General features: G+C 49.3%; 1 protein-coding gene across 1 annotated transcript in view; it reads left to right on the top strand.

The window, feature by feature from the left end:
- Positions 1-3492: 3492 nt before the first annotated feature.
- Positions 3493-13801, top strand: part of LOC311120649 (rootletin-like) — a gene marked incomplete at both ends in the record, with an annotated part of 34089 nt that continues 23780 nt past the window's right edge. The window contains 5 exons of the mRNA XM_084195232.1: positions 3493-3498; positions 3635-3805; positions 6405-6488; positions 6606-6721; positions 12190-12334. Coding sequence (XP_084051358.1) covers positions 3493-3498; positions 3635-3805; positions 6405-6488; positions 6606-6721; positions 12190-12334 — 522 coding nt within the window. The remainder of the gene's footprint in view (positions 3499-3634; positions 3806-6404; positions 6489-6605; positions 6722-12189; positions 12335-13801) is intronic.

The raw sequence follows: 13801 nt of genomic DNA, 5'->3' as shown, positions 1-13801 counted from the left end.
CTGTGTTGCAGCATTGTGTTCTAGTGCGTAGGTGTTTGGAGCATTTTGTTCTAGCGTGTAGGTGTGTTGGAGCATTGTGTTCTAGCGTGTAGGTGTGTTGCAGCATTGTGTTCTAGCGTGTAGCTGTGTTGCAGCATTGTGTTCTAGCGTGTAGGTGTGTTGCAGCATTGTGTTCTAGCGTGTAGGTGTGTTGCAGCATTTTGTTCTAGCGTGTAGGTGTGTTGCAGCATTGTGTTCTAGCGTGTAGCTGTGTTGGAGCATTGTGTTCTAGCGTGTAGCTGTGTTGTCCCAGGGCTCACTGAGCCATGTGGTTTGTGTTAGTAAGGACAGGGTGTCTGGCACCAAAGAGCGAGAGGAGTGGGTGGTGCGCTGGGGGAGGGGGGGGGGGGAGGAGGGGGTGTAGGGGGGAGTAGAGGGGAGGAGAAGAGGCTGTGTGAGGTTGAGAGGTTACAGGACAGTTGGATTTCAGATATTATGGGAGAGGAGATTGAAATCCAACACCAGAGAGAAAGGTGTGTCCCTTCAGGATCCTTCCCTGCTTGCAGAGTGGATCAATACACATAGAAACTGTCACACACAGACACAGACTCACACACAACGTACACACAACGTACACACAACGTACACACAACGTACACATGCAAACATAATCTACCTATAGCTGTTCTGTGGTGAAGGCTTGGTCCATTATTGGCCAGTGATTTTGTTATATTTCTATCAGGCATAAACAGAAATAGTCTGACAACAGTCAATCTTTTGAGCCCTTGCATAACCCAGTGGTTTAATAGCAGTGAGCCCTTGCATAACCCAGTGGTTTAATGGCAGTGAGCCCTTGCATAACCCAGTGGTTTAATGGCAGTGAGCCCTTGCATAACACAGTGGTTTAATGGCAGTGAGCCCTTGCATAACACAGTGGTTTAATGGCAGCGAGCCCTTGCATAACACAGTGGTTTAATGGCAGTGAGCCCTTGCATAACACAGTGGTTTAATGGCAGTGAGCCCTTGCATAACACAGTGGTTTAATGGCAGTGAGCACTTGCATAACCAAGTGGTTTAATGGCAGCGAGCCCTTGCATAACCCAATGGTTTAATGGCAGTGAGCCCTTGCATAACACAGTGGTGTAATGGCAGTGAGCCCTTGCATAACCCAGCGGTTTAATGGCAGTGAGCCCTTGCATAACCCAGTGGTTTAATGGCAGTGAGCCCTTGCATAACCCAGTGGTTTAATGGCAGTGAGCCCTTGCATAACACAGTGGTTTAATGGCAGTGAGCCCTTGCATAACCCAGTGGTTTAATGGCAGTAGATCCATGCATAACACAGTGGTTTAATGGCAGTGAGCCCTTGCATAACCCAGTGGTTTAATGGCAGTGAGCCCTTGCATAACCCAGTGGTTTAATGGCAGTGAGCCCTTGCATAACACAGTGGTTTACCTTGCATAACCCAGTGGTTTAATGGCAGTGAGCCCTTGCATAACACAGTGGTTTAATGGCAGTGAACCCTTGCATAACACAGTGGTTTAATGGCAGCGAGCCCTTGCATAACACAGTGGTTTAATGGCAGTGAGCCCTTGCATAACCCAGTGGTTTAATGGCAGTGAGCCCTTGCATAACACAGTGGTTTAATGGCAGTGAGCACTTGCATAACCAAGTGGTTTAATGGCAGCGAGCCCTTGCATAACACAGTGGTTTAATGGCAGTGAGCCCTTGCATAACACAGTGGTTTAATGGCAGCGAGCCCTTGCATAACACAGTGGTTTAATGGCAGTGAGCCCTTGCATAACCCAGTGGTTTAATGGCAGTGAGCCCTTGCATAACACAGTGGTTTAATGGCAGTGGGCACTTGCATAACCAAGTGGTTTAATGGCAGTGAGCCCTTGCATAACCCAGTGGTTTAATGGCAGTGAACCCTTGCATAACCCAGTGGTTTAATGGCAGTGAGCCCTTGCCTAACCAAGTGGTTTAATGGCAGTTAGCCCTTGCATAACCCAGTGGTTTAATGGAAGTGAGCCCTTGCATAACCAAGTGGTTTAATGGCAGTGAGCCCTTGCATAACCCAGTGGTTTAATGGCAGTAGATCCTTGCATAACCCAGTGGTTTAATGGAAGTGAGCCCTTGCATAACCCAGTGGTTTAATGGCAGTGAGCCCTTGCATAACCCAGTGGTTTAATGGCAGTGAGCCCTTGCATAACCCAGTGGTTTAATGGTAGTGAGCCCTTTTATAACACAGTGGTTTAATGGAAGTGAGTCCTTGCATAACCCAGTGGTTTAATGGCAGTGAGCCCTTGCATATCCCAGTGGTTTAATGGCAGTGAGCCCTTGCATAACACAGTGGTTTAATGGCAGTGAGCCCTTGCATAACCCAGTGGTTTAATGGCAGTGAGCCCTTGCATAACACAGCGGTTTAATGGCAGTGAGCCCTTGCATAACACAGTGGTTTAATGGCAGTGAGCCCTTGCATAACACAGTGGTTTAATGGCAGTGAGCCCTTGCATAACACAGCGGTTTAATGGCAGTGAGCCCTTGCATAACACAGTGGTTTAATGGCAGTGATACCTTGCATAACACAGTGGTTTAATTGCAGTGAGCCCTTGCATAACCCAGTGGTTTAATGGCAGTGAGCCCTTGCATAACCAAGTGGTTTAATGGCAGCGAGCCCTTGCATAACCAAGTGGTTTAATGGTAGTGAGCCCTTGCATAACCCAGTGGTTTAATGGCAGTTAGCCCTTGCATAACCCAGTGGTTTAATGGAAGTGAGCCCTTGCATAACCAAGTGGTTTAATGGCAGTGAGCCCTTGCATAACCCAGTGGTTTAATGGCAGTAGATCCTTGCATAACCCAGTGGTTTAATGGAAGTGAGCCCTTGCATAACCCAGTGGTTTAATGGCAGTGAGCCCTTGCATAACCCAGTGGTTTAATGGCAGTGAGCCCTTGCATAACCCAGTGGTTTAATGGTAGTGAGCCCTTTTATAACACAGTGGTTTAATGGAAGTGAGTCCTTGCATAACCCAGTGGTTTAATGGCAGTGAGCCCTTGCATATCCCAGTGGTTTAATGGCAGTGAGCCCTTGCATAACACAGTGGTTTAATGGCAGTGAGCCCTTGCATAACCCAGTGGTTTAATGGCAGTGAGCCCTTGCATAACACAGCGGTTTAATGGCAGTGAGCCCTTGCATAACACAGTGGTTTAATGGCAGTGAGCCCTTGCATAACACAGTGGTTTAATGGCAGTGAGCCCTTGCATAACACAGCGGTTTAATGGCAGTGAGCCCTTGCATAACACAGTGGTTTAATGGCAGTGATACCTTGCATAACACAGTGGTTTAATTGCAGTGAGCCCTTGCATAACCCAGTGGTTTAATGGCAGTGAGCCCTTGCATAACCAAGTGGTTTAATGGCAGCGAGCCCTTGCATAACCAAGTGGTTTAATGGTAGTGAGCCCTTGCATAACCCAGTGGTTTAATGGCAGTAGATCCTTGCATAACCCAGTGGTTTAATGGAAGTGAGTCCTTGCATAACACAGTGGTTTAATGGCAGTGGTGTGTCATCATTATGATTATTCAAAGTCATGTTTTAGAGGTTGTTATAAGGGTCAGAGGTTAACCTCCCTTTGTGTGTGGGTGTGTGTGTGTGTACAGCTTGAACAGATGCTGGCTCTGCAGTCTGCAGCGGGAGATTCGGACCAAGAGAGTGTGTCTGCAGAGCACCTCCGGCTGCAGCGCGAGGAGAGGGCCTACAGGCTCAAACTAAAGGCCTATCAGGAGGGACAACACAGACAGGCTCAGCTGGTGCAGAAACTGCAGACCAAGGTACTGGAAGGAGGAGGGGGGGGGGGGGGGGGGGGGAGTCAATCTATTGAAGAGAGTACCATGTGAGACTACTACTGTCCCTACCCTTGGCTTGTCTTGTCCAGGGAGTATTGTTCTGACCTTGCAGGATCCAGGGAGTATTGTTCTGACCTTGCAGGATCCAGGGAGTATTGTTCTGACCTTGCAGGATCCAGGGAGTATTGTTCTGACCTTGCAGGATCCAGGGAGTATTGTTCTGACATTGCATGATCCAGGGAGTATTGTTCTGACCTTGCAGGATCCAGGGAGTATTGTTCTGACCTTGCAGGATCCAGGGAGTATTGTTCTGACGTTGCAGGATCCAGGGAGTATTGTTCTGACGTTGCAGGATCCAGGGAGTATTGTTCTGACGTTGCAGGATCCAGGGAGTATTGTTCTGACGTTGCAGGATCCAGGGAGTATTGTTCTGACGTTGCAGGATCCAGGGAGTATTGTTCTGACCTTGCAGGATCCAGGGAGTATTGTTCTGACCTTGCAGGATCCAGGGAGTATTGTTCTGACCTTGCAGGATCCAGGGAGTATTGTTCTGACCTTGCAGGATCCAGGGAGTATTGTTCTGACGTTGCAGGATCCAGTGAGTATTGTTCTGACGTTGCAGGATCCAGTGAGTATTGTTCTGACGTTGCAGGATCCAGGGAGTATTGTTCTGACCTGCAGGATCCAGGGAGTATTGTTCTCACGTTCCAGGATCCAGGGAGTATTGTTCTGACCTTGCAGGATCCAGGGAGTATTGTTCTGACCTGCAGGATCCAGGGAGTATTGTTCTCACGTTCCAGGATCCAGGGAGTATTGTTCTGACCTTGCAGGATCCAGGGATTATTGTTCTGACGTTGCAGGATCCAGGGAGTATTGTTCTGATGTTGCAGGATCCAGGGAGTATTGTTCTGACGTTGCAGGATCCAGGGAGAATTGTTCTGACGTTGCAGGATCCAGGGAGTATTGTTCTGACCTTGCATGATCCAGGGAGTATTGTTCTGACGTTGCAGGATCCAGGGAGTATTGTTCTGACCTTGCAGGATCCAGGGAGTATTGTTCTGACGTTGCAGGATCCAGGGAGTATTGTTCTGACGTTGCAGGATCCAGGGAGTATTGTTCTGACGTTGCAGGATCCATGGAGTATTGTTCTGACGTTGCAGGATCCAGGGAGTATTGTTCTGACGTTGCAGGATCCAGGGAGTATTGTTCTGACGTTGCAGGATCCAGGGAGTATTGTTCTGACGTTGCAGGATCCAGGGAATATTGTTCTGACGTTGCAGGATCCAGGGAGTATTGTTCTGACGTTGCAGGATCCAGGGAGTATTGTTCTGACGTTGCAGGATCCAGGGAGTATTGTTCTGATGTTGCAGGATCCAGGGAGTATTGTTCTGACGTTGCAGGATCTGTGGATAAGGCCCTATTGCAGCTACTGTCTGCCAAATGCAACCCAAACATCACAAGATAAGTTGTATTGATAGTATTTATAAAATATAGCAATGTAATACAGTGCATTCGGAAAGTATTCAGACCCATTCCCTTTTTTCCCCATATTGTGACGTTACATCCTTCTTCTAAAATGGATTACATTGATTTTTTTCTTCTCATCCATCAACACACAATACTCCATCATGACAAAGCAAAAACTGTTTTTTTTATAATTTTTTTGCAAATGTATTAAATATAAAAAACAGAAATACCTTATTTACATAAGTATTCAGACCCTTTGCTATGAGACTCAAAATTGAGCTTCCATTGATCATCCTTGAGATGTTCTACAACTTGATTGGAGTCCACATGTGGTAAATTCAATTGATTGGACATGATTTGGAAAGGCACTCACCTGTCTATATAAGGTCTCACAGTTGACAGTGCATGTCAGAGCACAAACCAAGCCATGAGGTCGAAGGAATTGTCCATAGAGCTCCGGGACAGGATTGTGTCGAGGCACAGATCTGGGGAAGGGTACCAAAACATTTCTGCAGCATTGAAGGTCCCCAAGAACACAGTGGCCTCCATCATTCTTAAATGGAAGAAGCTTGGAACCACAAAGACTCTTCCTAGATCTGGCCACCCGGCCAAACTGAGCAATCGGGGAAGAAGGGCCTTGGTCAGGGAGGTGACCAAGAACCCGATGGTCACTCTGACAGAGCTCTAGAGTTCCTCTGTGGAGATGGAAGAACCTTCCAGAAGGACAACCATCTCTGCAGCACTCCACCAATCAGGCCTTTATGGTAGAGTGGCCAGATGGAAGCCAGTCCTCAGTAAAAGGCACATGACAGCCCGCTTGGAGTTTGCCAAAAGACACCTAAAGGACTCTCAGACCATGAGAAACAAGATTCTCTGGTCTGATGAAACCACGATTGAACTGTTTGGTCTGAATGCCAAGTGTCACGTCTGGAGGAAACATGGCACCATCCTTATGGTGAAGCATTGGGGTGGCAGTATCATGCTGTGGGGATGTTTTCAGCAGCAGGGACTGGGAGACTCTCAGATTTAATCAATTTTAGAATAAGGCTGTAACGTAGCAAAATGTGGAGGAGTCAAAGGGGTCTGAATACTTTCCGAATGCCCTTTCTTGTACCAGGTGCTTCAGTACAAGAAGAGATGTGGTGAACTAGAAGAGCAGCTGTTGGAGAAGACCGCAGAGTCAGAAAGACTACGACTCTCAGTAAGTCTGAGGAAACTGCATTTTAGAAGCTACTTTGGCCCTTAGGGCCACCGTACTCATTAAACTATACATGTTGTAGATATCTGCAAAACGTGCTGATGGCTGTGTTGTGTTCAGCTACAGGCCCACCTGGACTCATCAGCCCATCGTCTGCACCGGACAGAAACAGAGCTTCAGGACAACAGCAGGACTATCCAGAGCAAACTGACCATGTTGGAGGAAGAGCAGAAGAGGTAGGTTCTACAGAGCAGTAGATTTAGGTTCTACAGAACAGTAGAGGCAGGTTCTAGAGCAGTAGAGGTAGGTTCTACAGAGCAGTAGATTTAGGTTCTACAGAACAGTAGAGGCAGGTTCTAGAGCAGAAGAGGTAAGTTCTACAGAGCAGTAGAGGTAGGTTCTACAAACCAGTAGAGGTAGGTTCTAGAGCAGTAGAGGTAGGTTCTACAGAGCAGTAGAGGTAGGTTCTACAGAGCAGTAAAGGCAGGTTCTACAGAACAGTAGAGGTAGGTTCTACAGAGCAGTAAAGGTAGGTTCTACAGAGCAGTAGAGGTAGGTTCTACAAACCAGTAGAGGTAGGTTCTAGAGCAGTAGAGGTAGGTTCTACAAACCAGTAGAGGTAGGTTCTAGAGCAGTAGAGGTAGGTTCTACAGAGCAGTAGAGGTAGGTTCTACAGAGCAGTAAAGGCAGGTTCTACAGAACAGTAGAGGTAGGTTCTACAGAGCAGTAAAGGCAGGTTCTACAGAACAGTAGAGGTATGTTCTACAGAACAGTAGAGGTATGTTCTACAGAGCAGTAAAGGCAGGTTCTACAGAGCAGTAAATGTAGGTTTTGCAGAATAGTAGAGGTAGGTTCTACAGAACAGTAGAGGTATGTTCTACAGAACAGTAGAGGTAGGTTCTACAGAGCAGTAAAGGCAGGTTCTACAGAGCAGTAAAGGCAGGTTCTACAGAGCAGTAAAGGCAGGTTCTACAGAGCAGAAGAGGTAGGTTCTACAGAGCAGTAAAGGCAGGTTCTACAGAGCAGTAGAGGTAGGTTCTACAGAGCAGTAGAGGCAGGTTCTACAGAGCAGTAAAGGCAGGTTCTACAGAGCAGTAGAGGCAGGTTCTACAGAGCAGTAGAGGCAGGTTCTACAGAGCAGTAAAGGCAGGTTCTACAGAGCAGTAAAGGTAGGTTCTACAGAGCAGTAGAGGCAGGTTCTACAGAGCAGTAGAGGTAGGTTCTACAGAGCTGTAGAGGTAGATTGAGCAGAACAGTAGAGGTACTGTAGGTTCTACAGAGCAGTAAATGTCGGTAGAGCAGAGCAGGTTTGTAGAAACGCACAAAGCAAAGGGTCCAAAAACGATATCACCTCTCACAGGTAACAATTTCCAGGTAACAATTTGGTGAAACGTGCCCCTGTTTCCAGATCTGTTTCGTTAAGTTGGCAAGACAGCACAAACAGATGTGGGACCAGGCTACATCAACACAAGGGCTTTGTCCCAAGTGGCACGCTATGAGTGCTGGTAGACAGTAGTGTGCTGTAAAGGCAATAGGGTGTATTTTGAGATGCACAAAAAAATAAAAATAAACGGCTTCAGGTGAAATAATGTGAAATAATGTGCAGGACTCTGAGAGCCAGAACAGCAAAAAGCCTCAACCATCAGGGAGTCTCTGACTTAGATCCGAAACGCAAAACAAAACATTCACGGAAATGAATAGGCCCCTTAGAACTCTTAGAACTCTTAGAACTCTTAGAACTCTTAGAACTCTTAGAACTCTTAGAACTCTTAGAAAAAAAAAAGAAAAAAAACAGCTCAGAAGTGTTTCTGTGAAATTGTTTGGAAGGAGGAGAGAGAGAAAGACTGACTCTGTTTTCCCATGCCCAGGCTGGGAAGAGGAGGAGGAGAGGAGGAGAGGAGGAGGGGAGGAGAGGAGGAGAGGAGGAGGGGAGGAGAGGAGGAGGGGAGGAGAGGAGGAGAGGAGGAGGGGAGGAGAGGAGGAGAGGAGGAGAGGAGGAGGGGAGGAGAGGAGGAGGGGAGGAGAGGAGGAGGGGAGGAGAGGAGGAGAGGAGGAGAGGAGGAGGGGAGGAGAGGAGGAGAGGAGGAGAGAGAGAAAGACTGACTCTGTTTTCCCATGCCCAGGCTGGGAAGAGGAGGAGGAGAGGAGGAGAGGAGGAGGGGAGGAGAGGAGGAGGGGAGGAGAGGAGGAGAGGAGGAGAGGAGGAGGGGAGGAGAGGAGGAGAGGAGGAGAGAGAGAAAGACTGACTCTGTTTTCCCATGCCCAGGCCGGGAAGAGGAGGAGGAGAGGAGGAGAGGAGGAGGGGAGGAGAGGAGGAGGGGAGGAGAGGAGGAGAGGAGGAGAGGAGGAGGGGAGGAGAGGAGGAGAGGAGGAGAGAGAGAAAGACTGACTCTGTTTTCCCATGCCCAGGCCGGGAAGAGGAGGAGGAGAGGAGGAGAGGAGGAGGGGAGGAGAGGAGGAGGGGAGGAGAGGAGGAGAGGAGGAGAGGAGGAGGGGAGGAGAGGAGGAGAGGAGGAGAGAGAGAAAGACTGACTCTGTTTTCCCATGCCCAGGCCGGGAAGAGGAGGAGGAGAGGAGGAGAGGAGGAGAGAGGAGGAGAGGAGGAGGGGAGGAGAGGAGGAGAGGAGGAGAGAGAGAAAGACTGACTCTGTTTTCCCATGCCCAGGCCGGGAAGAGGAGGAGGAGAGGAGGAGAGGAGGAGGGGAGGAGAGGAGGAGGGGAGGAGAGGAGGAGAGGAGGAGAGGAGGAGAGGAGAAGGGGAGGAGAGGAGGAGAGGAGGAGAGAGAGAAAGACTGACTCTGTTTTCCCATGCCCAGGCCGGGAAGAGGAGGAGGAGAGGAGGAGAGGAGGAGGGGAGGAGAGGAGGAGGGGAGGAGAGGAGGAGAGGAGGAGAGGAGGAGGGGAGGAGAGGAGGAGAGGAGGAGAGAGAGAAAGACTGACTCTGTTTTCCCATGCCCAGGCCGGGAAGAGGAGGAGGAGAGGAGGAGAGGAGGAGGGGAGGAGAGGAGGAGGGGAGGAGAGGAGGAGAGGAGGAGAGGAGGAGGGGAGGAGAGGAGGAGAGGAGGAGAGAGAGAAAGACTGACTCTGTTTTCCCATGCCCAGGCCGGGAAGAGGAGGAGGAGAGGAGGAGAGGAGGAGGGGAGGAGAGGAGGAGAGGAGGAGAGGAGGAGAGGAGGAGAGGAGGAGGGGAGGAGAGGAGGAGAGGAGGAGAGAGAGAAAGACTGACTCTGTTTTCCCATGCCCAGGCCGGGAAGAGGAGGAGGAGAGGAGGAGAGGAGGAGGGGAGGAGAGGAGGAGAGGAGGAGAGGAGGAGAGGAGGAGAGGAGGAGGGGAGGAGAGGAGGAGAGGAGGAGAGAGAGAAAGACTGACTCTGTTTTCCCATGCCCAGGCTGGGAAGAGGAGGAGGAGAGGAGGAGAGGAGGAGAGGAGGAGAGGAGGAGAGGAGGAGAGGAGGAGAGGAGGAGGGGAGGAGAGGAGGAGGGGAGGAGAGGAGGAGAGGAGGAGAGAGAGAAAGACTGACTCTGTTTTCCCATGCCCAGGCTGGGAAGAGGAGGAGGAGAGGAGGAGAGGAGGAGAGGAGGAGAGGAGGAGAGGAGGAGGGAGGAGAGGAGGAGGGAGGAGAGGAGGAGAGGAGGAGGGAGGAGAGGAGGAGGGGAGGAGAGGAGGAGAGGAGGAGAGGAGGAGAGGAGGAGAGGAGGAGAGGAGGAGAGGAGGAGGGGAGGAGAGGAGGAGAGGAGGAGAGGAGGAGAGGAGGAGAGGAGGAGGGAGTCTGGCCTGGTAGGGAGTGTGAAGCGTAGCCTGGCCTTGATACTGTAGATGCTTTCGCCATCCAATTTGTCAAAGTTAATTAGCTCGGCCCTGTTGGCTCAGTCTTCCAGAGCGCTTTAACGGTGCCTCACACTGAGCGGGGGACCGGGCCCAGCAACCCCTACACCTGATGCCAGCCTTTAAACAACCAAGATTTATAAAGCCAACCAGCTCTAATTGAAATTGCTACGACAGACGCTTGGCAGCCCTCTTGCCAAGGCCCCATCACTTTTATAGCAGCCTCAGCACGGAGCTCAACCGTGAGGCCTACTGGTATATTTACCAAGTGCCGAACCACATCTGCAGGGAGCTTTCTCGTGAGGCCTACTGGTATATTTACCAAGTGCTGAACCACGTCTGCAGGGAGCTTTCTCATGAGGTAAAGCACTGCTGTGAGGCCTACTGTAGAGATAGTTAACGACCCTTTGCTCTGAGCTGCACCATGAGGCCTATTGTACAGTGAGTAAAGCTTCTGCACAGAGCTGCACCATGAGGCCTACTGTACAGTGAGTAAAGCTTCTGCATAGAGCTGCACCATGAGGCCTACTGTGGTGTTCGTTACCAATCCTCTACACGGAGCTCCTCACGTGAGACCTGCTCAGAGTTCATTTCCGAGCCTCTCCATGGACCCTCCACCGTGAGGTCTACGGTAGTTCGTTTTAAAGCCTCTGTTGCCGAGCAACGCCACGAGGCCCACTGGAGAGTGAGAGGTAAAGCTTCTCCATGGCCTCATCCTCGGTTTGGCACTCTGCACAGTTTTAAATGCTCCACTCCCCTCAGATAGCTGAAGAAGTTGGCTGGCTTCGCTACGACACAGTGTGAGAATGATGTAGACATTTCTGTAAATGACTCTATGAGAGGAGCTCAATCTGGTAGGAGTTAGGACGGCGTCGACATGGACTTTATATAAAAGTCACACGTGTTCTGCTGTGTAAGCGTGGCTGGCAAGGGTGGCTGGTAGAAAGGGGTTTATAAGCTTGTAAATGTAGGAGTGATATAGTGGCCACGCGATTGGTGGAGTTTGTGTGGGGGAGGGAGGGAGGGAGGGAGGGAGGGAGGTGGATGAGGAAGAGGAGGAGGAGGAGGAGGAGTGGGAGGAGGAGGATGAGGACGAGGAGGAGGACGAGGAGGAGGAGGAAGATGAGTAGGAGGAGGAGGGGGAGGAGGAGTTGGAGGAGGAGGAGGGGGAGGAGGAGGGAGAGGAGGAAGAGGAGGAGGAGGAGGAGGAAGATGAGTAGGAGGAGGAGGAGGAGGAGGAGGAGGAGGAGGAGGAGGGGGAGGAGGAAGAGGAGGAGGAGGTTGTGGGGTTATTAGGGGGGTCAGGTTTGCAGCTGTTAGTGGTTGGTTGACAAGTGATGCTGCCAACTTGGCTGTTGATGGAGTTTGGGTGGGGGACAGGGTTTTAAAAGGGAGTAGGGAGGGAGGGAGGGATAGAGGGGTTGTTAGTGGTTGGTTGACAGGTGACAGCAGCAACTTGGCTCTCACTACCATGTAAGAAGAAAGACACGCTCAACTCTAGCAGGAGTAAGATGATGTTATGAACACGCTCAACTCTAGCAGGAGTAATATGATGTTATGAACATGCTCAACTCTTAAATAAAGCGCTCGCAAATAAAGTATAACTTAACTTTATTACCATCAGTAATAATGGATGTCTTTCGGACATCAAGCCTTTCTCAGCCTGATCAGTGCTCTCTGATTGCTGGCCATCTTTTTCATGCCATGTAGTAACAAAGGATGCATCCCAAATGACACCCTATTCCCTATATAGTGCACTAATTTTGACTGGAGCCCTATGGGCGCCCTATGGGCCCTGGTCAAACGTAGTGCACTATTTACGGAATAGGGTTCCATTTGGGACGCATACCTGGAGGTCATGTGTTCCTGTGTTTCCCAGGTGTGTCGGTCTCAGCCAGGTGAACGCCCTGCTCAGAGAACAGCTGGAACAGGCTGGCTCAGCCAATCAGGGCCTGACGGAGAGCCTACGCAGAGCCAGTGAAGACCTGGAGCAGAAAGATGCTCGGCTGCGCAAAGAACAGGAGGTAAGAAGGGAGAACCCTGTTTCTGATTCGCCCTATCAGCCAGGGGCGCAATTTTCACTTTCTGAAATGGTAGTATGTCCCCACCAGTTTTATCATTGGAATGTGATTCAAAACGAGGCAACGGAGTGCTTTAGGACCACGCCTACGCCTCAGAGCGTTCTGATAGGCTGTTTGGCGTGTTTATCCGACTGGATTAAAAATATATATATAATAATAATAAATTATGTCCCCCCCCCCACTTCTAAAACCAAAGTTGTGCCTCTGCTATCAGCCACTGGTGAATCATGGAGAATAGTGGAGATGAGGGGTCAAAAGTGCAGACTACATGCGTTGGGTTGACTGGGGAAAACAGGAAGAAATTCAGGTTGTTAATCCTCTCTGTGGGCTCTCACGTTGAGCAACTTTCTTTCTTTCCCATGTGGTGGGGATTTCATTCAGAACCCTGTTTTTGTCAATTAATCCACATTCTTTCTTTGTTTCTTTGTTATGATTTTCAAGCTGTTGTTTCCTGTGAAAACATTCCAAAGGCTGAACAATGAGCAATACATTTCTGCACGGTGTAAACAATCTGGCAAGCTCTGGGAACTCGCGCTGCAAACGGCCTGATCAAGGTCAAATAGGGGGTGCTTATATTTGTCCTGTTTCACTGCATGTACAAGTGTCAGGTGTGAAATGGAAATGTTTTTTTTTTGCATATTCCAACTCCCCCTGAGACACCCTCGGAGAGTGGGGTCACGGCCAGGGATCAGCCATTATTGACAGCAACCCTGGAGCAATTAGGGTTAAGTGCCTTGCTAAAGGGCACAGCAGCAGATGTTTCACCTAGTCGGCTCGGGGATTCAAACCAGCGACCTTTTCGGTTACTGTCCCAACGCTCTTACCCGCTAGGCTACCTGATACAGGGGAAGAGTATACCCAGCAAACCAAAATTGGTTCTGTGAATGTTCCCAGAACATTCGTTAGGTCGCGGCAAATGTTCTCATGACACAAAAACTGTCCAGTCGTGCTGATGTTACAAGAATGTTCTTTAAAGGTTCACATAATGTTTCTTTGGGTTGTGAGAACATTGTGGGGATATGATAACGGATAGGTTCACAAAATACTAAAACTGTCCATTTGTGCTGACATTCAGTTAATTTTAGTATCAAGGCGCAAAAAAGTATCATTTGATGTTGCAAGAATATTGACAGAACAGCCTTTCTGAGTTATTTAAAGGTGCCCAGAATATTTAATTAGGTTGTGGGAACAGTGTGGGTACATTACAAGAGATAGGTTCCCAAAACACAAAATATGCTCAGTTGTGATGACATTCATACAATGTTTAAGTTAGGTTGCACAGGACATTCCTATAATGTTGTAAGAATGTTGACAGAACATCTGGTCTTAAGTTCTTTAAAGGTTCCCAGAACATTTAATTAAGTTATGGGAGTTGTCTGGGATGTTGCAAGAATATTCTTGTGATATTCA

Source organism: Coregonus lavaretus (assembly GCF_964263955.1).
Source record: "Coregonus lavaretus genome assembly, contig: HAP1_SCAFFOLD_4142, whole genome shotgun sequence".
Lineage (NCBI taxonomy): Eukaryota > Metazoa > Chordata > Actinopteri > Salmoniformes > Salmonidae > Coregonus > Coregonus lavaretus.
This window is presented reverse-complemented; position numbering and strand designations above follow the sequence as displayed.